General features: G+C 36.1%; 1 protein-coding gene across 3 annotated transcripts in view; it reads left to right on the top strand.

Annotated features, from left to right (window-relative positions):
* Positions 1–23022, top strand: part of SKIC3 (SKI3 subunit of superkiller complex) — an 85791-nt gene that overhangs the window by 20071 nt on the left and 42698 nt on the right. For all 3 annotated transcript variants that reach the window (XM_047778311.1, XM_047778310.1, XM_047778312.1), the window contains 16 exons: positions 6944–7084; positions 7899–8000; positions 8892–9028; positions 11197–11283; positions 11369–11472; positions 12110–12236; positions 13112–13291; positions 13624–13748; positions 14655–14908; positions 17108–17210; positions 19572–19748; positions 19837–19981; positions 20149–20227; positions 20313–20374; positions 20670–20726; positions 22419–22487. In XM_047778311.1, the coding sequence (XP_047634267.1) occupies positions 6944–7084; positions 7899–8000; positions 8892–9028; positions 11197–11283; positions 11369–11472; positions 12110–12236; positions 13112–13291; positions 13624–13748; positions 14655–14908; positions 17108–17210; positions 19572–19748; positions 19837–19981; positions 20149–20227; positions 20313–20374; positions 20670–20726; positions 22419–22487 (1949 nt within the window). The remainder of the gene's footprint in view (positions 1–6943; positions 7085–7898; positions 8001–8891; positions 9029–11196; positions 11284–11368; positions 11473–12109; positions 12237–13111; positions 13292–13623; positions 13749–14654; positions 14909–17107; positions 17211–19571; positions 19749–19836; positions 19982–20148; positions 20228–20312; positions 20375–20669; positions 20727–22418; positions 22488–23022) is intronic.

Below are 23022 nucleotides of genomic sequence, written 5' to 3'. Positions count from 1 at the left end.
GTGCGGCTTGGGGAAATAGTACAATAATTTTATTTGCTGTACTGGGAAGAATAACAGATACATTTTAGTTAAGTGGGTTGGACCATCTTACATAGGGATATGGATGTCATGCAAAAGATTGTGTGAAAGATGAGCATTCTCAGTGTTGATATTATGTTGTATGTCAGTGTCACAAGTACATTGTTATGTTTGTGAATGGTCTTCTTTTTATTTTTATTTTTTTTTTGTCTTTTTTTTTTTGCCATTTCTTGGGCCGCTTCTGCGGCATATGGAGGTTCCCAGGCTAGGGGTCTAATTGGAGCTGTAGCTGCCAACCTACGCCAGAGCCACAGCAACGTGGGATCCGAACCGCGTCTGCAACCTACACCACAGCTCACGGCAACACCATATCCTTAACCCACCGAGCAAGGCCAGGGATCGAACCCGCAACCTCATGGTTCCTAGTCGGATTCGTTAACCACTGAGCCACGACGGGAACTCCTTCTTTTTAAATAAAATAATGCACTTCAAGTCAGAGAGTGTGTCTTAGTGTATGCATCATGCTGTTGCTTCTTTGTGTATTTTGTTTGGAGGAAGATAGAGAAGTGATGACAACTAGCCTTCTGGGAGTTGCCAAAGCTTGTAGCCGTGAATATCTTGTGCCTTTCAGTTTACAGGATGTTGACCGCATTGGTTTTCACAAGAGCTGCTGTCGTTTTTGCCAGTGTCTGTGCTAAATAGATATTTAAACATTTTTTTGAGTGTTACTCCTGTCCATGCCTGTATTCACCTGATATGAACAAAGTTCACAGAAGTCATTCATTAGAATGGAACTAACACTACCAGCACCAGTGTGAGTGACAGTGATTGCAAATTATTACAGAGCTTTCCTAATCCATTTAAGCTTTTTCACTAAATGAGTATACACATAGGAATGCTGTGTTTGTAACGTAATGACCATCACATGTTTTGTCATTGAAATGGTTGAAAACTAGTGCTAGAGAAAACTGAGGAAAGATTCCTGTTGAAAAGTCTCATTGCACCTACCTTGGCTTTCCCCACTCTGACTTTCCTCTATGAGTCCAGCTTGTACTACCCCCGCCCCGGTGTCTGAGTTAAAGTCCAGAACTCTTACCTTCAGTGTTGGACTTTTTTTATGGTGAAAAGTAAGTAGATCCCCTTTTCTTTACTTTGACTGAGTCAGAGATGTGCAAGAGAACTTTTCACTACCATGAGAAAAGAAAACATTGAAAGTATTGTAGAGAGCAGAGTACGATGTATAAAGCCTTAAACCAATATGGGGTGCAGGATAGATGGTACAGAAGCTAGACTAGATTGGGTAGATAAGTGATACTGGGGATAGATGAACTATAGGAATGAATGAACTGAGAATATGATAGCAGCAATAGAAAGTAACTGCTGAATGAAAAAATGAAAGACATTTCTTAGAGGCGAAGGGAGGGAGAAATCACTTTTAACTTTAGGCTCTCCTGAAAAGTTGCATTAACCAATGATGGTGTGTAGGAAAGGTCACTTGTTGAGAAGAGATGCTAATGGACATTCAAAGGGAGATGCCCATGGGGTTTGCCCATGTGAGATCCATACTCAGACTAGACCATAAGGTTTGGAACTCATTTGCATGTAGGTGAAAGTGAATGGAGTGGATGACTTCAGGGGATGCCTAAAGGGCAGAAAAGTGAAGACTGTACTTTGGGTAGTGATGAGTGTAGGGAGGAAGAGGGGGAAGTGGGAAACGGAAAACAGAAGCAAAGAAGTCAGACAGGAGGCTAGGGCACCCTGATGCAAAGCAACACAGAGAGCAAGGAAAGAGCATGTTAGAGAGGAGCTCTGTCTGATGGATTGGGCAACTAATTAATTTTATGATTAGGAGGCTTTTAGAAGGCTGCTTTTTTGGTCAAAGTGATTGAATTGGAACTTAGAATAAAATGATGGGAAAAGAGTAGAAGTGGTTAGCGGGTATAAAGAGAAGAAATCCAGGGACTGACTGATTATTTAAGTGAGAAGAGGAGGAAGCATGAGAAGGGGAATGGTAGACATTTAGAGGAGAAGGAGAATTGCAGTTGTTGTGCCTGGTAGGAGAGTTTTAAGAATAAAGGGCTACTTAATGTTACGGATGTTGCTTTGAGGTCGAGAGGATGAGGCATGCAAGAGACCTTCAGTACGAGGAGCATGCTTATAATTTGTGTGTGGGTGTGTGTGGGTGTGGTTTTGTTTGTTTGTTTGTTTGTATTCCTCTGATAGGAAGCATAGTTCTAAATTGTCTGGTTTCTTCAAATTTTAACACGAGACCCAGTTTGTTCCCAAGATAACAGAGGCCATATTTTGTGGCCTTTGGCACCCATCACTTCATCCCTTTTTTTGATGTTACAATTGCTATTGAGAAGTTAATCTCTGGTGTTCAGTCTTTTCTTTTTATTCTGGTTAAACTATTAATGGTTTGTGCCATTCTCTTGTTCTTTACCTGCTTGCATACTAACTGGCATAAGAAGATAATCTGGCATTTCTTTTGGAGGGCTGATTTAATGCTTTCTTAATGCCTATAATATGGATTTGTCAAGTATATATACCCTAATATCCCCCAAACCTACACATTTTAGAATAGGATCAACAAATAGTTTGCAGAGTTTTGACCATAAATTCAATATTTGACAATGTATTCTAATCAAGAGATAGCAAAGGGATTATGCTGATTGATTAGAGAGGGTGTTGGTTTATATGGGGGAAAAAATCATTCTTAAAGAGAGTTTTGGGTTAGGTATTTTGCAGAATTGAAAGAAAGGTCTATATCCTGGCAAAGGAAAGTGGGTAGGTGGATATTTACACTTCTGGTGCACCAAGGGACACTCGTTCCCTGCTGTAATGTTGCTTGTCAAAATTTGTGAAATGGAGTTCCCATTGTGGCTCATCAGTTTAAGAATAAGACTAGTATCCATGAAGATGGGGGTTTGATCCCTGGCCTCGCTAAGTGGGTTAAAGGATCTGGCATTGCAATCAGCTGTGGTGTAGGTCGCAGACACAGCTTGGATCTGGCATTATGGTGGCTGTGGCTTAAGCTGGCAGCTGCAGCTCTGATTCGACCCTTAGCCTGGGAACTTCCATATGCTGCAGGTGCAGTCCTGAACAAACGAACAAACAAAAAAACCAAACCCAAACACGAAAAGAAGATTTGTGGAATGGTGCTGTTCAGGCTTAGGTACATTCTGAGATGAACCATTATTCTGGGGTGGAAGTTTAATAGTGAATGCAGAACAGTAAAAAGCTGTGCTTAAGGATTCCTTCCCTCCTTCCTTCCCTTCTTCCTTCCTTCCTTTCTTCCTTTTTCTTTTCATTGCTCCTTTAAGCCAAACTTTGTGCTACTGAAAATCTATAAGGTCTCTTACAGGTGATGTGTCCTCCCCCAGAGTACTTTAGTACTTGCAGATTTTTCTACTTCACAGTAGTTAATCACTGGGTTCTTTTCCACTGGGGACAAATACATTTCATTCTCTTTTGTCCTCCCTTGCATGTTAAGGCTTGAAGATTCATTTTCAAAATAACTTAGTTTATAAGATTCATTTTCAAAATAACTTAGTTATAATACATTTCATTCTCTTTTGTCCTCCCTTGCATGTTAAGGCTTGAAGATTCATTTTCAAAATAACTTAGTTTATAATAACTTACATAACAAGTAGTAAATAGCTTTCACAGTTGTCATCTGATGAAATGTTATTTCATGCTAAATGACCTTTTTGATTTACTTTATTTTGCTTTATTGCTGAAATGCAGGAGGAAATGAAGGATTGATTCTTTAAATTCACACAGAAAAGAGCTTGAGATTTTGTGTTCTAGAAATATTAGAAAATCCAAGTGAAAATAAAGAAATGAGTACACTCTATTTTTCTCTGAAGGCTAGATCATTTAAAAGAAAAATTCTGTAGCATTCATTGGTTTGTTTGGGATGTCAGAAATAAATTATTTTTAAAAAAAACCCACCAAAAAACCTCTCACTTTTTTTTGTGGTAAAGTTTAATAAACAGAATTCTTATAGGTATTATTTAGCATCTCCCTTGAACCTTTTCAGAACTTCTTTTATCAGCCATTAGTCTAACCTGCCTTACTGACAAATAAAAATCTTGTTGCCGAACTGTTTTAAAGTAACTGAATCTGGAATCTTAGAATCTTTTAAATATTAAAAAGAAACAGATAAGTAAATGATTTTCTGTTCAAAAACAATGAAGTCTATTCCTTTCTTCTGTTCTTGTCCTCCACATTTACTTAGGTAGTATTTTCAGCAAGAATTAATATGGAAAAGTGGATTGAGGGTTGAAGCTGCAATGTTCTTTCTCTCTTTACACAGAATCACTGCTGTTGTTATTACTGTTGATGCTTTTTGTGAACACTAGAGAAATCCTATAAGTTCACCTGGTCATATCTAGAGAGTATGTTATCCAGAGCTAGACATGAACATAGCCTCCCTGTAGCTCTTTTTGCTTCTATCATTGTGCTCCCAGATGTCAGCAAAGGAGAGAGAATATGTTAAGAAAATTTACCTTGTTTTAAAAGGTTTTTGTGTTCATCCTATGCATTTTGGGACTTTTGGAAACTATCTTCATGGGCCTAGCACACTTTATTCACCTCTGTACAGCTTTTAGTTACCCAAAATATGAATCATCATTGGAAAAATGCATGATTGACTTTTGTTTTTTTATCCAAGGTGTGTTTTCTGTGATAAGGGCAGTTTTTGTAGCCAGGATAGTCTCTCATCCTGAATTATGAATTATGTTTCTGTGAAGTAAGAGAGTTTTGACTCAGTTGGGTAGAACTTGAAGGTAAAATTTTAGTAACTTTTTTTTTTCTCTTTTAGAGATTTAATATTTTCCACAGTAATTCTCAGCTATTGTCTATTAATAGATTAAGCCTTTGGGGACATCAATTCATAATGGTATTTTTAAAGGATCATTACCATATTTAATGAATGCCTACCATTACAAGATACCATACTAGTTCTCACCCTTCAGAAATTTTAGTTTAGCTATGGAGGCAACGAAGGTAGGGTTATATGTTATAAAACTAATAACACAGTTGGTGTATAGTATTGGTAGATATTGAAGACTAGTGGTTCTTAAAGTGTGATCTCTGGATCAGTAGTATCAGTTTCACCTAAATGGAACTTCTCAAGTCTAACGCCGGACCTACTGAATCAGAAACTTTTGAGATCAGGGCTCCATGTTTTTTCTTTTAACAACTGTATTCTGATATAACAAGGTTATTCTGATAGCTAGTTTAGACATTATCACTAGATAAAAGTGGGGAGGGGAATCCCTCAGTGGTTTGCTTTTGGAGGATATATGGTATATGCAATGTCCTTTCTTGGAATTCATATTTCTGGAAATGATAGAACATTGCAGAAAGGAAATTCATGTCTAGAGGCAGGCTCATGTCTTTTTTACTGGTTTATTGACCAAAGTAGTATTTCTTCCAATTTATTTTCGTATTTCACCAAAGAGTATTGAAATTTTAATTCTTTAGCATTATGAATTCTTAAATTTTTTGTGCTAACTTGGACTTCTAAATTAATATATAAAATATTAATTAGAGATTACATATTGCTATGTATCTGGCTTTGAAAAATTTGAAATATGTAAGCTGAAATATGTATCATGTAGAGAATTCACTTTTGACCTCTATTACTGAAAAAGTGGTTCCATGTGTGGTTTGGGGCTATATGTTTTATATCGATATTAAAGTCTCAGGTCTCTTTTTCAGATAAATTATTTTTACTTGTTTGCTTTGCTTATTACTTCAAGCTACAGTCTCAACTACTTTTTAACAATTTTCCTAATGTTATTAAATAATTTATTAAAGTGGTGATTGTTAGTCACAGTTTGTTCTCAAAGCAGAAATCACATTTTCCACCTATTTCTATGCTTTATTGGGAACTGGAATTCTGACATTGAGGTTGGAAAAAATGGAAATGTAAAAGAACATATAGTGTTGTTTAAACTAAATTTTTTTACCAAAATAAATTCAAAGTAAATATAGGCATTAGATGATTTTTCCATAAGCTTAAATATTAACTTACATAGGAAAGGAAGGTTTTGAAAAGATGCAGAAATATACTGCTGAACTTGTAAACTTAACAAGAATGTGGGAGTTCCCATTGTGGCTCAGCGGGTTATGAACCCGACTAATATCTATGAGGATGCCAGTTCAATCCCTGGCCTCACTCAGTGGGTTAAGGATCCAGCATTACTGTGAGCTGTGCTGTAGATTGCAGAAGGGGCTCGGTTCCTGCGTGGCTGTGGCTGTGGCATAGGCTGGCAACTGCAGCTCTGATTTGACCCCTAGCCTGGGAACTTCCCTATGTCACAGGTTGGACCCTAAAAAGCAAAAACAAGAAGAAGAAGAAGAAGAAGAATGTGACTAAGTCTTCATACGGTGTCCTCTTGAATAGCTTGTCTTTTGGTCCTAGGTTTCTGGAATAGTCCACTGTATCTGCCTTCTTGGCTGCCTCGTCTCTAGCAGCTCCTTGTTGCCCACAGTGGGACTGGTGAAGATACTGTGCTTTGACAGGGATTCCTTTTTCTAACAAGCAGAGTTGTTATTGCTGAGTAGGGAAGGGAGACCTGGTGGCAAACAGTGGGCACTGAGTCTTAGCCTAGTGGCATTTAGCAGTGGTTTCTTGCTTGAAACCCATGAGTGTGACAGCAGGTTTGGTTTACCCACACTGCTGTAGGTTAAGTGTTTTCCATTCAGGTATTTAAAAAGAAGGAGGAACATAATTTTATGTTAATTTATGTAGAAAACATTAATGTTTTCTACATTTGTTGACCTATTTAAGTTTTGAACTCCTGGAATCAGGATCTGGAGGGTGTATGTGTAAGACAGCTTTTGAGATTTTAGTATATAGGTTTTGACACATAATTGGTATATGTATGCAAATAAATTTTTCTTTTAATTCCAGGAAGTCTTACTGATGAGGGAGCACAATATTGTTGTAGATTAGTGGAAATGGATTTGAAAAGTGGTCCAGGCCTCATTGGTTTAGGCATCAAAGCATTACAAGACAAAAAGTATGAAGATGCTGTTAGGAACTTAACAGAAGGTAAGTGTATGGTGTGCAGCATATGACATGAGGTATGGCTGTTAGTCAGCAGGCATTTATCTTTGGGCCTTTCTTTAAGGAATATGTATTTATGATAGAAGCAAAAAATGTACTTGAATACTCAGGAGTCGGCTTAATTTTGGATTCTGACTCTGCCACTCACTAAGTTTGAGATCTTAGGAAAATTGAACTTTTGTGTCTCAGTGTTTCCATTTGTAAAATAAGGATGGTATTTCTATCCTTAGAAGGCTTTAATTTAGTCCTATCAGGTATGATGTTTCTGGATGAACTTTCATTCAAATTGAAGTTTGATAAATACAAGCCTATGGGAGGAGCATTTTAGGCCAAGATTGAAATAGCTTAAGGTGAGAGGAAAGCTGATATCAGGGAACTCCTGACAGTTCAGCAAGATTCGAAAGTGAAGTATGGGAGCAGGAGGGGGCGAGAATTGAGCCTGGAAAGGGGCCTTAAAAACCCTGTTAAGGAGTTTGCATGTTGTCCAAAGTCAGCTGGGAACCAGTGGAAGATTTTAAGCAGGGGAATTTCATAATCCCACTTGTATTTTTAGAAGTATTCTGGCTACAGTGTAAAGAATAAATTGAAGCACTTGCAGTGATCTGGGATGGATGGTGGAGGTCTGAACTAAAGTGGTGGTGGCAGAGGAATGGATTGGGACATGGAATCAGTGTGACTTTGAGACTAGAGTGGGAAACAGGGGAGAGCAGAGGAGTCTGGTTTGGGGAGTAGGTGGCAGTGCCCTTCATCTCAGTAGTAATAGAAACCTTGAATTTTGTGATTGCTCTTATCCTTTCAGGGTTAAAGGAAAGTCCTCTGTGCACAACTGGATGGTATCATCTGGCAGGAGCCCAAGTCAAAATGCATAAACCTAAGGAAGCCATTCTTTCATGCAATCAAGGTATTCTATGCATTTTTAGGGTGGCTAACCCTATTTCTTGTCATCGTAAAGGAGGATGGTAATGGTGCTATATTTTGTATTTTAAGTTGCTAATTTAAATTTCATTGAGGAGGTTATAAAAAACACCAAGTCTGTATGTATGTCTACTAGTATATTTATTTTTAAATTGACAGTGAATATTTATCAAAGGTTTCCTACAGTTGGAATTTTGACAAAGTCAGTTGAGGCTTGTGTGGTGATGCTCTATCTTTATAACGGAAGTTTCTGGGGTGTCTTCACTCTAATGTAGATTCTTGATTCCTCTAATGTAGATAATAGATAAGGAAAGCCTATTTTAATATGTTCACATAGGTCAGGTGGGGGGATAGGAAATCATAAAAGTGATTCACTGCTCTTGACCAGCTGGTGACATTGCCTCTATAGTTGCGTAACAGTTTACTGTAGTTCATCCTAATTCAGCTTCTTTCCCCTTCCGTTATTGTTAATGTGCTATTTTTGTGTCATCTTTGGCTTAGGGTTAACCTTTGTTATGTAGCAGATATAGATAGCCTTTGTGGTGTTTCAGGATGTTCAGTTTTATTATCTGTTATGTGAAGATAGACTTTTATTTCTTTAAGATATTTATTTTTTTCAATTATAGTTGTTTTACCAAAGTTCTATCAGTTTCTGCTGTATAGGAAAGAAGATAGATCTGTTTTAAATTCAGATATTTTCATAAAGAGTTCAGGGAAGAATTTATGTTCAGCTTTGATTTTTTTTCTTCATGTGTATTGTTTTGGCCATCTATGCTTACTGTATCTGCAGTTTGTTATGTGTTACCCTTCCTTACAAAGAAGAAAAAAAAGTGAAGTGATATGGTTATCTTCATTCAGATGTCCTTAATTTTGTCAGCTCTGAAGAACATAAATAATCTTGGTGTGTCTGGCAGTCTTCATCAGAAGAATCTTTGTCTTCGTTTGAAAGCAGAGGCTTTGATTAAACTTTCAGATTTTGAATCTTCAGAGGAAGCAATCCGTACTCTTGATCAGGTAGTCTTACGGAATTTTTCCCTTCAACTTATTTAATTTCCAGTCATCCAGGCATCAGCCTCTCTCTCCTTACTACAAATATTTACAAAAATTTTATGTTAGAAGTATGAATTTATCGCATCTGCACTTTCATAAATAGTTCACACACTCATAAACTCCTAAAGTTATTTGTTTGCCTCTTGGCTAAGTACTTACAATCCTCTTCATATGATGCAGTTTCTTTCTTTAGTTCTTGCTCTTATTCTCCTTTTCTCCTTTTGCCCTCTTGGGTTGTCAATACTTTATTATTATTAATTTGGGATTCTAAATTTTTCCCTCAAGAAAATATTTCACAAATTATTGACAAGAGTTATTAAGGACACTAATAGCTTCGTGGTAGAGAATGTTGTTTTATTCAATTTGAAAAACAGGGGAAGATTGACATTTAAGAAGAAAACTGATTTCTTACTGTTTGGGGTTCAAACAATTTGAAATTCCCTAGCAAATAGCTCTGATTCGACCCCTAGACTGGGAACCTCCATATGCCTCTAGTGTGGCCCTAAAAAGCAAAAAAATAAAAAAATAAAAACAAAAAAGAGAAAATGAAAAGTTCTGTGAAGAACTGGTAGAATCCAAGTCTGAGACAGAAAATGTACAAGATGAACCAAGAATATAAGGCTATAAATCAAAGAAATTATAAAAGGCTGTTAGAATTGTGTTAGAGCTAGCATGAATTGCTTTTTATTAGCTAAAGAGGGGATTCTTTGAGCACTAGTTAACACTAGTAAATCTGCAGTAGATTAAAAGGCATCATTTATGTTTAAATCCATGTGTTGATGATTAAAGAAAAAATCAACATGACATCCTCATTAAAATAAATCTTTGAAGGATGCTAAGGAATCAGTTGGAAAAAATCATAAATACTGTGTTTCTTTTATGAACTGTTCCTCAGAATAGTAATATAGATAATGAGAATAGGGGAAATTTCTCGTGGTTTAAGTATTCTATTGAATAAGGAAAGTAGGAATGATAGAACTAGAAAATCACCATTTTGCAGTCCATAATGAATTAACAGATCTAGGATCAGTGTTTGCTAATAACATCATGAGAAAAAAGACAACTAGACATAATCAGGTGCAAGTACACATGAGGTGTTCTTGCCAGAATGTCAAACCTGAGTCACATCCAACTTCTACACCTACTAACTTATAGAAGATACAGGGGACCAGGGAACGTGTCAATACCATGAAAATCCGTTCAGCAAGAACCAGGCTCTGAAAAACTGTGATGGTAGTCCCAGTTTTTCAACAGTTAAATTGTAGTGGAATAAAAAAAGAGATGTAAGGAAACCCTATAGATTAAAGGAGACTTAAAATATGTAAGCCAGTGGAAATGTGTGTACCTTACTTGGATTTTGGTTAAAACAAATTCTTTAACAATTTTATGAGACAACTGATAAATTTGAACACTGGCTAATTGTTTGATGATATTAAGGATGTATTGTTGGTTTTACCTACATGTTTATAACGGTAGTATAATCATGTCAAAAATGGACTTACTTTTCAGATGGAGGTACTGAAGTATCAGATGAAAAGTTATAATTTCTGGGGTAATCTAAGCAGGAGTGGTGAAATAGGTGGAGGTATAGATGAAATTGGCTTTGAGTTAATTTTGAAACTGGGTGGATGAATACATGTGGGTTTATTATGCTATTCTCTAATTTTTTAATGTGTTTGAAATTTTCTTTAATAAAATATAAAGAATGAAAATATTTTTATTTTATTTAATTAATTAATTAATTAATTTTTTGTCTTTTTGCTATTTCTTTGGGCCGCTTCCGCGGCATATGGAGTTCCCAGGCTAGGGGTCTAATCGGAGCTGTAGCCGCTGGCCTATGCCAGACCCACAGCAACACGGGATCCGAGCCGCATCTGCAACCTACACCACAGCTCACGGCAACGCCGGATCGTTAACCCACTGAGCAAGGGCAGGGACCGAACTCGCAACCTCATGGTTCCTAGTCGGATTCGTTAACCACTGCGCCACGACGGGAACTCCCCAAGAATGAAAATATTAATAGTGATAAAAATCAGGACTTAATCTTTATTCTGTGATCATTCTTGAATTACAGTGAACTTTGCTGCATGGTCGAAGGATAATTATAGCAATTCTTTACCATTATTTTCTAGGTTTCTGATGCAAATAATGTCCCAGGACTTTTAGTTCTCAAAGGCTTGGCCCATCTGAACAAAGGCTCATTAGATGAAGCTTCAAAGGTTGGTGTTTTCATTTAAACTGAGTTTTTTTAAGTTAAGAGTTATATTTATCTGGATATGGAATTGACAGATATATACTTTATAGATTATGGAAGACCTTCTGTCTTCTTACCCTGACCTAGCTGAAGCTCATGCCCTGGAGGCTTTGATTCATTTTACCAAAAAGGACTATCTACAAGCAGAAAAGTGGTATGTATATAGATTGCTCATAAACCTAGTCATATCTTAATTTATTATTTCTTGAAAATTCAAAATGAGTGTATTTGATAAAGATCCAGTCTGGGGGAGTTCCCGTTGTGGTGCAGCAGAAACAAATACAACTAATATCCGTTAGGATGTAGGTTCCATCCTTGGCCTTGCTTATTAGTGGGTCAGGGAGCTGGTGTTACAGACACGGCTCAGATCCTGCGTTGCTGTGGCTGTGGTATAGGCCGGTGGCAACAGCTCTGATTCAACCCCTAGCCTGGGAACTTCCATATGCTGTGGGTGCGGTCCTAAAAAGCCAAAAAAAAAAAAAAGAGAGAGAGATCCAGTTTTGCATTAATTTTGTCTTTGTAAACCTAAGCATTTTCAAGAAATGTGGCACAGTAACTGTAGAAAATTTCGTGATGGGGTTGAAATCTCATTAGCTGAACATAATGTTCAGTAAGCATGGATAATTTTGGGTTTTAAGTTCCTCTACTTCAAATACTTTTTTCTCCTCATGATCTGAATCCTAAAATAATGACTTTTCTCTAATTTAGCATCATTTAATCATTCAAACTTTGATTGTTCCAACTAGGAGTCTTATCTTTTTTTATCTATCTTTTTCCCTTTTGTGACTTAGTTTCCAGAGAGCTCTTGAGAAAGATGCTGAAGTTGCTGAATATCATTACCAGCTTGGATTAACATATTGGTCCATGGGTGAAGAAACAAGAAAAGATAAAACAAAGGCTCTTACCCACTTTCTAAAGGTAATACATGTTAATTTTTAGTTGAGATGGATTCATTATAAAATCATAAGTAATAATCCCATAAGATAGATACTTAAAATTACTCTTTACTGAGTTGTATTTTGTATTTTATCTTTCACACATAAGGTTTTGGGAGAATGTTGTATGAGTTTTCAAGGAGAATATTAAATCATAAAAATGTAAAAGTATTTATAAGAAACATGTGACACAGAATTACCTCTGGAAAACAATATTGTTTTTAGGTAATTTCCACTGTACTTGTATCAGCAAATGAGTCTTTTTTTTTTTGTCTTTTTGCTATTTCTTTGGGCTGCTCCTGTGGCATATGGAGGTTCCCAGGCTAAGGGTCAAATCGGAGCTGTAGCCACTGGCCTACGCCAGAGCCACAGCAACGCCCGATCCAAGCCGCATCTGCAACCTACACCACAGCTCACGGCAACGCCGGATCGTTAACCCACTGAGCAAGGGCAGGGACCCAACTCCCAACCTCATGGTTCCTAGTCGGATTCGTTAACCACTGCTCCATGACGGGAACTCCAGCAAATGAGTCTTAAATGTGTCTTCATGTTTAACTTCTTATATTTTAGATGTGTACCATCTAGAAGCTTTACATTTTTATCTTGACTCATAAAAGGAGATTGATACAATAATAACTCTAATTTTATATTTCTTTTAACAAGGAAATAGTATTTTTATACTTGCTTGTTTTCTATAAGCAGTGATGGCCAGTTGTTGTGTCTTTTTAAAGTCTTAACATTAAAATATATTTTGGCATATTTTTGTATATTTAATTTTTTTCTTTAATTGGTGTGTTTTTAAAGGGACCCATCCAAACTAACTTTAATATTCTGTTGTTATCAATTTTTATTTTATAGGCTGCCAAACTGGATACATACATGGGCAAAGTTTTCTGCTATTTAGGTCATTATTACAGAGATGTAGTAGGAGATAAAAACAGAGCCCGTGGATGTTACAGGAAAGCTTTTGAATTGGATGACACTGATGCTGAATCTGGAGCTGCAGCAGTTGACTTAAGTGTGGAGCTTGAAGAGATGGTATGTATGTATAATAATTTAAAACTTTGCTCTTTTTTTTGAAAAATCCTGTGTCTGGAAATAGAAAGATATATTTCTGTTTACTTGAAAGTTTTTTTTATTATTTTTATTTGTAGGTGCAATAGAAATATTTTTGCCACTGCTCAAAAATAGAGTACATTTTCTTTTCATTGGCAGATATTAAATTACTGAATGTCAAAATTTGGTTCAGTATATACCAGTGTAAGTTTAAAATATCAGAAATGGTAAATGAAATATATTTGTATATTTTCCATAAGTTTTCAGTATTTTTATACTTAGTATCTCTAACAGTAGTCTTTTCTTTTTATTAGGAAACTGCCTTAGCTATCCTAACAACAGTCACTCAAAAGGCAAGTGCTGGAACGGCAAAATGGGCCTGGCTTAGGCGAGGACTATACTATTTGAAAGCTGGTCAACATTCTCAAGCAGTGGCTGAGTAAGGCACCTTACTATATTTAAACTCTGTTAGATGGCCTAGTGGTTCCTTAAATTAAACACCTTTATATCCAAAATGAACTTACAAGTTGCCTCAAACTAGGTTGTATTTTAAGGGAAGAAATAGCAAAATTTCTTTATGGTTTATTGATTCTCATTATTTGCACAGCACTGGAATTACAAAATTGGATTAATTGATGTCCTCATATTAAGGAGAGAGCTGTCCATTAAAGCGAAGTCTTAGTAGTATCATATATATAGTAACTTCTCAATAGAAATTCAAGGAATGATAAAAAGCCAAGGTTGATATCTTTGTTGTTCTCCCGCTGACAGGCATTGTTCTGGGGCAGGGAGACATTGGCAGCTGAAGGGCATTTGGAACAACTCAGTTTTAGTAATTTGGTTTGAGCTGTATTTAAAGGTTAAAAAAGTATGTTTGAATCAAAGTTGTTTATGGTTTATGGTTTACAAGCATTTAAAACTTTTTCGTGGATATAGAATTTGATCAGAAGCTTAAAACATGACTGTTATTATTTTTCAACTCTCATACGTTAGTTTTGGTAGGAGGCTTGGATGAGATTTATTGATGCGATGAGGCATATTGAGATATATATCTGTTCTGATAGGATAGGATACTGGCGTTCTCTCACATAGTTAAGGAAAAAAGAAATTTGGGTGAGAAGTTTTTCAAAAAAGTGTTTTTTTCTTATTCCAAAATTATAATAAACTTTCTTAGTACTAAAAAAAATCATATCATAAAATGAAAACAGGTATACTTGCTTTAAATAGCATGTTTATCCATAGGAGGAACCATGTCTGATTCAGTTAAATTATTTTATATGTTTCTTTCTGATGTGTAAGTAGTTCTGTTACTTTGAGTTCTCTTACTCTTTTCTTGAAATTTTAGTTTACAGGCAGCATTAAGGGCAGACCCAAAGGACTTCAATTGTTGGGAGTCACTAGGAGAGGCATACTTAAGCAGAGGTGGCTATACAACAGCTTTGAAATCTTTCACAAAAGCCAGTGAGCTGAACCCAGAATCTACATACAGTGTGTTTAAGGTTGCGGCAATACAGCAAATCCTAGGCAAATACAAAGAAGCTGTAGCTCAATACCAGCTGATCATTAAAAAGAAAGAAGATTATGTACCTGCTTTGAAAGGTAATTTCTTTTTTTTTTTTTTTAGATTTTTATTTATTTTTTTATTATTATTTTTTTTATTTTTTTTGTCTTTTTGTTGTTGTTGTTATTGTTGTTGTTGTTGCTATTTCTTGGGCCGCTCCCTCGGCATATGGAGGTTCCCAGGCTAGGGGTTGAATCGGAGCTGCAGCCACCGGCCTACGCCAGAGCCACAGCAACGCAGGATCCCAGCCGCGTCTGCGACCTACACCACAGCTCACGGCAACGCCGGATCGTTAACCCACTGAGCAAGGGCAGGGACCGAACCCGCCACCTCATGGTTCCTAGTCGGATTCGTTAACCACTGCGCCACGACGGGAACTCCGGTAATTTCTTTTTAATAGCTCCTTTGTCTTTCGTGATACTGAAATTTAAAATCCTTGATTAAATTTCTAAATATATCAAATAACTTGAAAAGGACTTATTTAGTCAACAGCAAGTGTACAGTACAAACCTCTTATAGTATAGCTTGTTATGTAGATTTGAATATAGAAGGATCAGATTTTGTTTTGTAACAATAACTAGAAATATGATAGAGATTTAGCTTTTAGATAAATAGCATAGTAGCTGTTGGATCTAAAAATAGTCCTCTAAAACAAGAATTTTCCTGCTTTTGTATTTTGATAATTAATTCGATATACACTCAGAATATCTTTTTTTTTTTGTCTTTTTAGGGCCGCGCCATGGCATGTGGAGGTTCCCAGGCTAGGGGTCAAATCGGAGCTGTTGTTGATGGCCTATGCCACAGCCATAGCAACACGGGATACGAGCTGCATCTGCAACCTACACCACAGCTCATGGTAACGCCAGATCCTTAACCCACTGAGTGAGGCCAGGGATTGAACCCGCAACTTCATGGTTCCCAGTTGGATTCGTTTCTGGTGCTCCACGATGGGAACTCCTACACTCAGAATATCTTAATACCTTTTAGTTACTGTGTAAATTATAGAATTTCATTTTTTCAATTTTTGAACTTTAGAGACAACTCGCATTGTTTTGTAATTATCTAAATTAATTTTATTTCCTTTATAGATACCTGTTGCTTCTTAATAAATTATTTTTGGTATAAAGTAAAACACCACCATCTGTATTTAATTTAATTTTTTATGATTATTTCTAACCATTTAAAAAAACCTGGAGCCCATTATGTTTGCTTTCCTCCATTTCCTTTTTCTTTTTAAAGAAACAATTGAGGTTTAGTTCAGAAATAGTATATGTTTTAAGTGACATGTAGCTTAGGTCTTGAAAACTTTAAAAAATTTTTGTAAAACTCCTTAACAGAAGGAGAACTCACATTTTGTTTCATGTTTACTAGCCACTTTAGGAAATTGCTGTTTCATTTAACTTTTTTGGTTTAGTTTGCTATATAATTTTGAATGTAAAGAGATCAGATTTTGTTTCACAATAGCAAATCAACAGTAACATAATCACAAGTAGTATCATTTTAGGTATTATTAGGTACTATTCCCGTTTTTAAAGTTAAGATTTTTAAGAGGTAAGTAATTTGCCCCAAATCAAAGAAATTCTTATGTTCCATAGACAGTTTTTATCTTTTTAAAAATTTCATAATGATTTTTATTTTTTCCATTATAGCTGGTTTACAGTGTTCTGTCAGTTTTCAGTTACTATACAGCAAGGTGATCCAGTCACACATACATGTGTATACATTTTTTTTTCTCATGATCATGCTTTATCATAAGTGGCCAGGTGTATTTCCCAGTGCTATACAGCAGGATCTCATTGCTTATCCATTCCAAAGGCAATAGTTTGCATATATTAACCCAAATTCTCAATCCATCCCACTCCCTCCCCTACCCCCTTGGCAGCCACAGATCTGTTCTCCATGTCCTGATTTTCCTTTCTGTGGAAAGGTTCATTTGTGCCATATATTAGATTCCAGATATAAGTGATATCATATGGTATTTGTCTTTCTCTTTCTGACTTATTTCACTTAGCATGAGAGTTTTTATTTTTTAATACATGTTGATTACAACAGAACACTGCCGTTTGAATTCCTTACTAAATGTGTGCAAGACCATGCTTACAGATAATTTTAATAAAATACCATTGTTTTGTTTTCTGAAAAGTATAGCTGTAATATAACACCAATAAATTTATTTGATGTTTATTTTCACTGTTTCTTTTACATGTTTTAATAACCACAAACTTACCTGATTTTAGGTTTGGGCGAATGCCATCTCATGATGGCAAGAGCAGCTCTAGTCGATTATCTTGATGGGAAAGCTGTAGACTACATAGAGAAAGCCCTGGAATATTTTACTCGGTTAGTAGTAGTATTATTCATTGTGTGTATCTTTTTAGCATTATAATGAAGCCAAATTTAGAAAATCATTCTGTGTTTATCCTGTTAGCTGTAGCCGTTACTATTCAACATAAAGATTAGCAGACTAGCCAATTAATTCTGTAACATACATATTGTACTCATTTTGCACTGGGGGAACAGATACAACTTCTTCCTTTTAACAGCTGACACGCTGGAGGTGTAGAGAAGGGTGGGAAGGAAGAAGCAGTGGGCTGGCGTAGCAGCAGCTTGGGTTTTCTTTTGTGAGACCTAGAGGTGTGAAGATCTCTAACTGGAACTGATTGGAAAATGGGGCTTCAGGTATGCAATGTGTGTTATATTCAGTGGTCAGGGCCTATTTTAGACTTGTTGGTAGGGCTGAAGGTGAAGGGAAATGGGCAGTCTGATAGCTCCTGCAGAGAATCTATAAGAAAAAAAGTGATGTCTAATAACAAGAAAGGCATCAGAAAAATTTCCATAAATCTGGTTATTGTATAGAACTAAATTCATTAGGTAAAAGTGTTATCTGTGGTAGATGACTTTAAAAAGTACGCAAGTTAGACATACATTTGCCTTTTTTTGCTCTTAAACATCTTTCTTGCACTTCACTTCCTTTCTTTTCCACTAGCCTTCTCTGTGTGCTGGTGATTGGCTTTCTCTAGAATGGCTTTGCTTTAAATATGAACCAAATCTGAAATGAATGCTTTATTCTTTTTTCTCCCACTGATTTTATTGTTCCTTTTTAAGTCTCACATAATACACATTGCTCTTTCTAAAGAGGAAGTTGCGAAGAGAGTGTACTTTGAACTGGTATTTAAGGATAAATGTGAACCTTCAGTGATGATGCTTCATCTACAAACACTGCCTTTCTGAGCTTAGTGAGGTGTGTTGTGGATGGCATGTAGCACTCACAGCTAATTGTAATGAGGTATAGAAAACTTTTTGAGTAATATCCCCCAATTTATATTTACTTCTAGGCTTAAAAGTTCACACTGTCACAGTTCTTTGACTTAGCAGATATTTTATTTTTTGTTGAACTTAAAAGGAGATAAGAGTTTAGGTTGTTAAAATTGCCATTGTTTCTCTCCTTTTTTTCCTTCTGTTTTCTTCTTTCATGCCATCAATTTTGGAAATTATGCTAAGATATTTAGGCAGAGGAGCTACAAATAGTGTTGTCCTTCCTTCTCATCCTCACAGTGGGCTTTCAGTGATAATTAATCTTATTTCTCAGGAAGACACTGGAAAATGATTTTTGGCTGGACTCCATGAGTAGAAAAGGCTATGAAAAATGTTCCATCTGCTTGTCCATCTGTCAGTAACATAGCTATTTATGATAGCTGATTATTGAGACTTGGCTTAATTGTGAAATGGCCATATTTTATTTATATAAGATTTTGATAAAAGTGAAATATGTATAGCTGAGATTTTCTCATTCTAAAAAGAAGTGTCCTTTATCATCATAATTAAAATTTTTATTTACTTTTTGAGCCTGTCCATTGAGTCTTTCTTGCCTCAGTGAATGGGGATTTTTCATATTTTCATATTTAGATTTTTGATATTCTTGATCTCAGAGAATAAAAATCCTTTGGGCCATCAAATATATTTTGAAATGTTATATGCTTACTAGTCTTTTTTTTTTTTTTTGAGAGAAGATCTGCATGCGAAACCTAGGTTTATAGTAATCAGCTGTGAGAGAGTTACCAACTTTACTGCTTTGGTTTCTATTTAAAAAGACAAACACAGAAAACATAGTTAAGAAATTCAATATTAAAAATAAATTGCCCCTGGGAAATTTATTATTTCTGTGATTTCTGCTGCTTCTAAGAAAAACAATGAAGAGTACCAAAGAAATGTTTGCAAAGTTTCTGGCACTTAAAATAATCAATTGCTTCTTCCTTTCTTCTTCTTTTTGCTTTTTATGGCTGCACCTGTGGCATATGGAAGTTCCCAGGCTAGGGGTGGAATCAGAGCTATAGCTGCTGGCCTATACCACAGCCACAGCAGGATGGGATCTGAGCCATGTCTGCAACCTATACTACAGCTCATGGCAATGCCAGTTCCTTAACCCACTGAGCAAGCCCAGGGATCAAACCCACATCCTCATGGATATTAGTCGGGCTCATTACTGCTGAGCCACAACAGGAACTCCCCTTTCTTCTTAATAAGGAGGTGATAAAATGTAATATGGCTAGAAGGAATTCAATAAAGCATTCACTGCATTTGACTAAGGAAGTAAATTAGAGTTATGTGTGTACTTTTTCTGTTTTAATTGTATGTAGTAGTGAGATAAACTCCATACTTTTTGGAACCAATATGTAAGAATCACACTGTTTCTTTTTTTAGGGCTCTGCAGCATCGAGCTGATGTATCTTGCCTTTGGAAGCTGGTTGGAGATGCTTGTACCAGTCTGTATGCTGTCTCACCATCTAAAGTGAATGTTAGTGTTTTAGGAATCCTTCTAGGTCAGAAAGAAGGAAAACAAATATTAAAGAAAAATGAGCTCCTCCATCTTGGAGGAAGGTAATTTACAAAGGTTGCCAGTTAATGACATTCAGATTGAATTAGAGCATCATAAAAAAACACTACATTCACTTTTATATTTCCATAGGTGCTATGGTCATGCATTAAAACTGATGTCTACCTCTAATACGTGGTGTGATCTTGGAATTAATTATTATCGTCGAGCACAACACCTAGTGGAAACCGGCAGTAACTCGAATGACCTTCAAGAGTTGTTGGAGAAATCTTTACATGTATGGTTTTAAGAAATTTTTAATACACTTTTAAAAAAACTAAGGGCTTTTCTGAAAGATGCTTTTGATAAAGTAAATACTGTAGTGTTTTCACATAATGCCATACTTATCTTGATATAAATGCTGATACTCCAAGAAATAAACATTTATCTAATTTTACTTTTCAGTGTCTGAAAAAGGCTGTGAGACTTGACAGTAGTAATCACTTGTACTGGAATGCTCTTGGTGTAGTTTCATGTTACAGTGGTAAGAATTAAGTAACACTTTAATATTTTTACAAGATTGCCTGTTTCAGGCAGTAAACAGTTTTATCAAAGTCTGTATTTTTCAGGTATTGGAAATTACGCTCTCGCTCAACACTGTTTCATCAAATCAATCCAGTCGGAACAAATTGTGAGTGTTCTATATGTCTATTTATGGAGCAGAACTTCAAAATTTAGTTTTAATAATTTTCTGGGGCTGCCATGTAGACAAGGGACCTAGTAATTTTAATTTTTTAGTTTTTAAAGTTTTATTGAAGTATAGTTGATTTGTCGTGTTGTGATACTTTCTGCTGTACAGCACAGTGATTCAGTTATATATAGACACACATCCATTCTTTTCAGATTCTTTTCCCATATAGATTATCACAGAATATTGGGTACAGTTCCTGACAAGGGACCTAATTCTGTATGTGTGTGTTTTTTAGAATGCTGTTGCATGGACCAACTTGGGAGTGTTATACCTTGCAAATGAAAAAATTGAGGTAAACATAGTGTCTGTTTTGTTCTATTAAAAGTAAAAGACATTTTCTATACATAACTTCTTATGGAGAAGTACTTTGCACATTCCTATCTATCTAGTATGCTCTCTAATGTGCTAGGTAATTGATAAAATTCAGCTTATTATATTAAATAATGAATGTGTACAATTTTTTTTCTTTTCCGTGCCACAAGAAATGTCTGGTTTTATAATCTGTTGGCTTTTCATTTAAAGAGTGAAACAATTCTGTTATAAATTATTCGGATGATTTTCTTTTTATCTGTACACATGTAAGAGGAGTCACATGTAGGCTGTGTTGGGGGTGCAGTGATGAAGTAAGGACGATGATTAGTATTCTGCAGCAGCTTAAGTTTAACCTTTGCTTGGGTGATTTAGCTTTAGTTTCAGCAGACACTAATCCCTTTACATGCCATGGTATAATTTGTCATACTTCAACAGTTATATGTCAGACAATTGGAACTACGCTAACAGGGAACTTGTTTGCAGGCCATGTGTAAAAGTTTCCCCAAATCTCGAGATAATAGCATAGGTGCACTGTTTTGTGTTTCAGCCAATATAATGAATAGCATCCTTTTAAAACAGCTTCAGTAATATTCTCAAGGATACGTTAGGTTTCTGCAAAGATTGCTTTAGAAGATTGTAAATAGAATGGAATGAAGGAAAACATTAATTTGGATCCTAAAATATGCGAAAATATTTTTAAAAAATTTAAAGCAAGGTCTTGGTTAATATGCTATGAATATGATTTTATGGTAGTGTGACATAGTTGTCTTTCTTATAAGAAAAATAAGGCTGTTTCCTGCCACACATAGCTTATTGGGAAAACACTGTAAAGCAGCATGTAATAAGTTTTTCTCTGTAGCAGAAAAAACAGCATGTATCCAGGTTGGGTATCTTGAAAGTTTCCTGACTTCTTACTGCAGATTTATGTTGACCATTCCTTTTTATAAATAGTAGGCCTTAGACCTCACTGGTTGTTAGTTTTTATCTTCCCAGTTAAGCTCCAAGAGAGGGAAATAGCGAATAGCCTTCTCTGACTTTTTCCATTAAACCTGTGGCTTAGTAAGTAGATAGGTGATTGGTTAAAAGTTCTGCGGACTCTGAGGTAGTCACCTATAGTGCCCTTTCACTGAGGACCAGAACCCAGAAGTGTGTAGAAATCTGTTGTACCCAGGACTGTTCTAGGACTATGTGGTTAAAACATAGTTTTTTTTTTGTTTTTTTTTTTTTGGTCTTTTGTTGTTGTTATTGTTGTTATTTCTTGGGCCGCTCCCGTGGCATATGGAGGTTCCCAGGCTAGAGGTTGAATTGGAGCTGTAGCCACCGGCCTACGCCAGAGCCACAGCAACGCGGGATCCGAGCCGCGTCTGCAACCTACACCACAGCTCACGGCAACGCCGGATCGTTAACCCACTGAGCAAGGGCAGGGAAGGAACCCGCAACCTCATGGTTCCTAGTCGGATTCGTTAACCACTGCGCCATGGCGGGAACTCCAAAACATAGTTTTAACATTGGTAATTGTGCTTAAACAGTGAAGTTTTAGGTTTCTATGTATTTATCTTAACAAGTATGACTTTTCTTATTCTTTTATTTTATACTTTTTAAATATAAGTGATTTAATATTAAGTATATAAAATGACTTGATGTGTTATTTTTTTTTGCCTTCTTTTCCTAGCAAGCTCATGAAGCTTTCAAAATGGCTCAGTCCCTTGATCCATCTTACCTACTGTGCTGGATTGGACAAGTAAGATATAGGACATATAGTTACTAATGACCTTTAATATAAATAATCTATTAAGAGAAAGTGGTATAAATAACATAGTACTGTAAACAACAATGGTGATAATAACATGTAACTTTTGAGGGCCTACTTTGTGCCAATGGCAGTACTAGCCTCTTTGTACGTGGAGCTTAAAGCTCAGAGATCCTAAATATTGTGCTCAAGGTCATTCAGGTTATAAGATTAAGCTTTGATTTGAGGAGCTTTAAACACCATCATTCTGACATTACTGTGCTTAAAAAAAAACCCAGAACTCTGTTAATGTACATTCACAAAGATCGTTTTCATTATGTTTTCTCATTTTCTATAAAATCCTCATATTTGATTTGGTACTCGTTTATGAGCGCTCCTCCTCACCCCTCCCCCACTCTACCTGCAAAGTTTAGATTTTTGTCCTGCCAAGTAGGAATCAGGTTATTAGTCTGAGTCTGTCACTGTCTAATTGTTTAATATATGACTGCTGTTTTTTGTTTTTCTCACCTGGAAAAGAAGAGGATTG

The sequence above is a fragment of the Phacochoerus africanus genome, chromosome 4 (genome assembly GCF_016906955.1).
Source record: "Phacochoerus africanus isolate WHEZ1 chromosome 4, ROS_Pafr_v1, whole genome shotgun sequence".
NCBI classification, from domain to species: Eukaryota; Metazoa; Chordata; class Mammalia; order Artiodactyla; family Suidae; genus Phacochoerus; species Phacochoerus africanus.
Note: the sequence above shows the minus strand (reverse complement) of the source record. Positions and strands in the feature narration are given on the sequence as shown.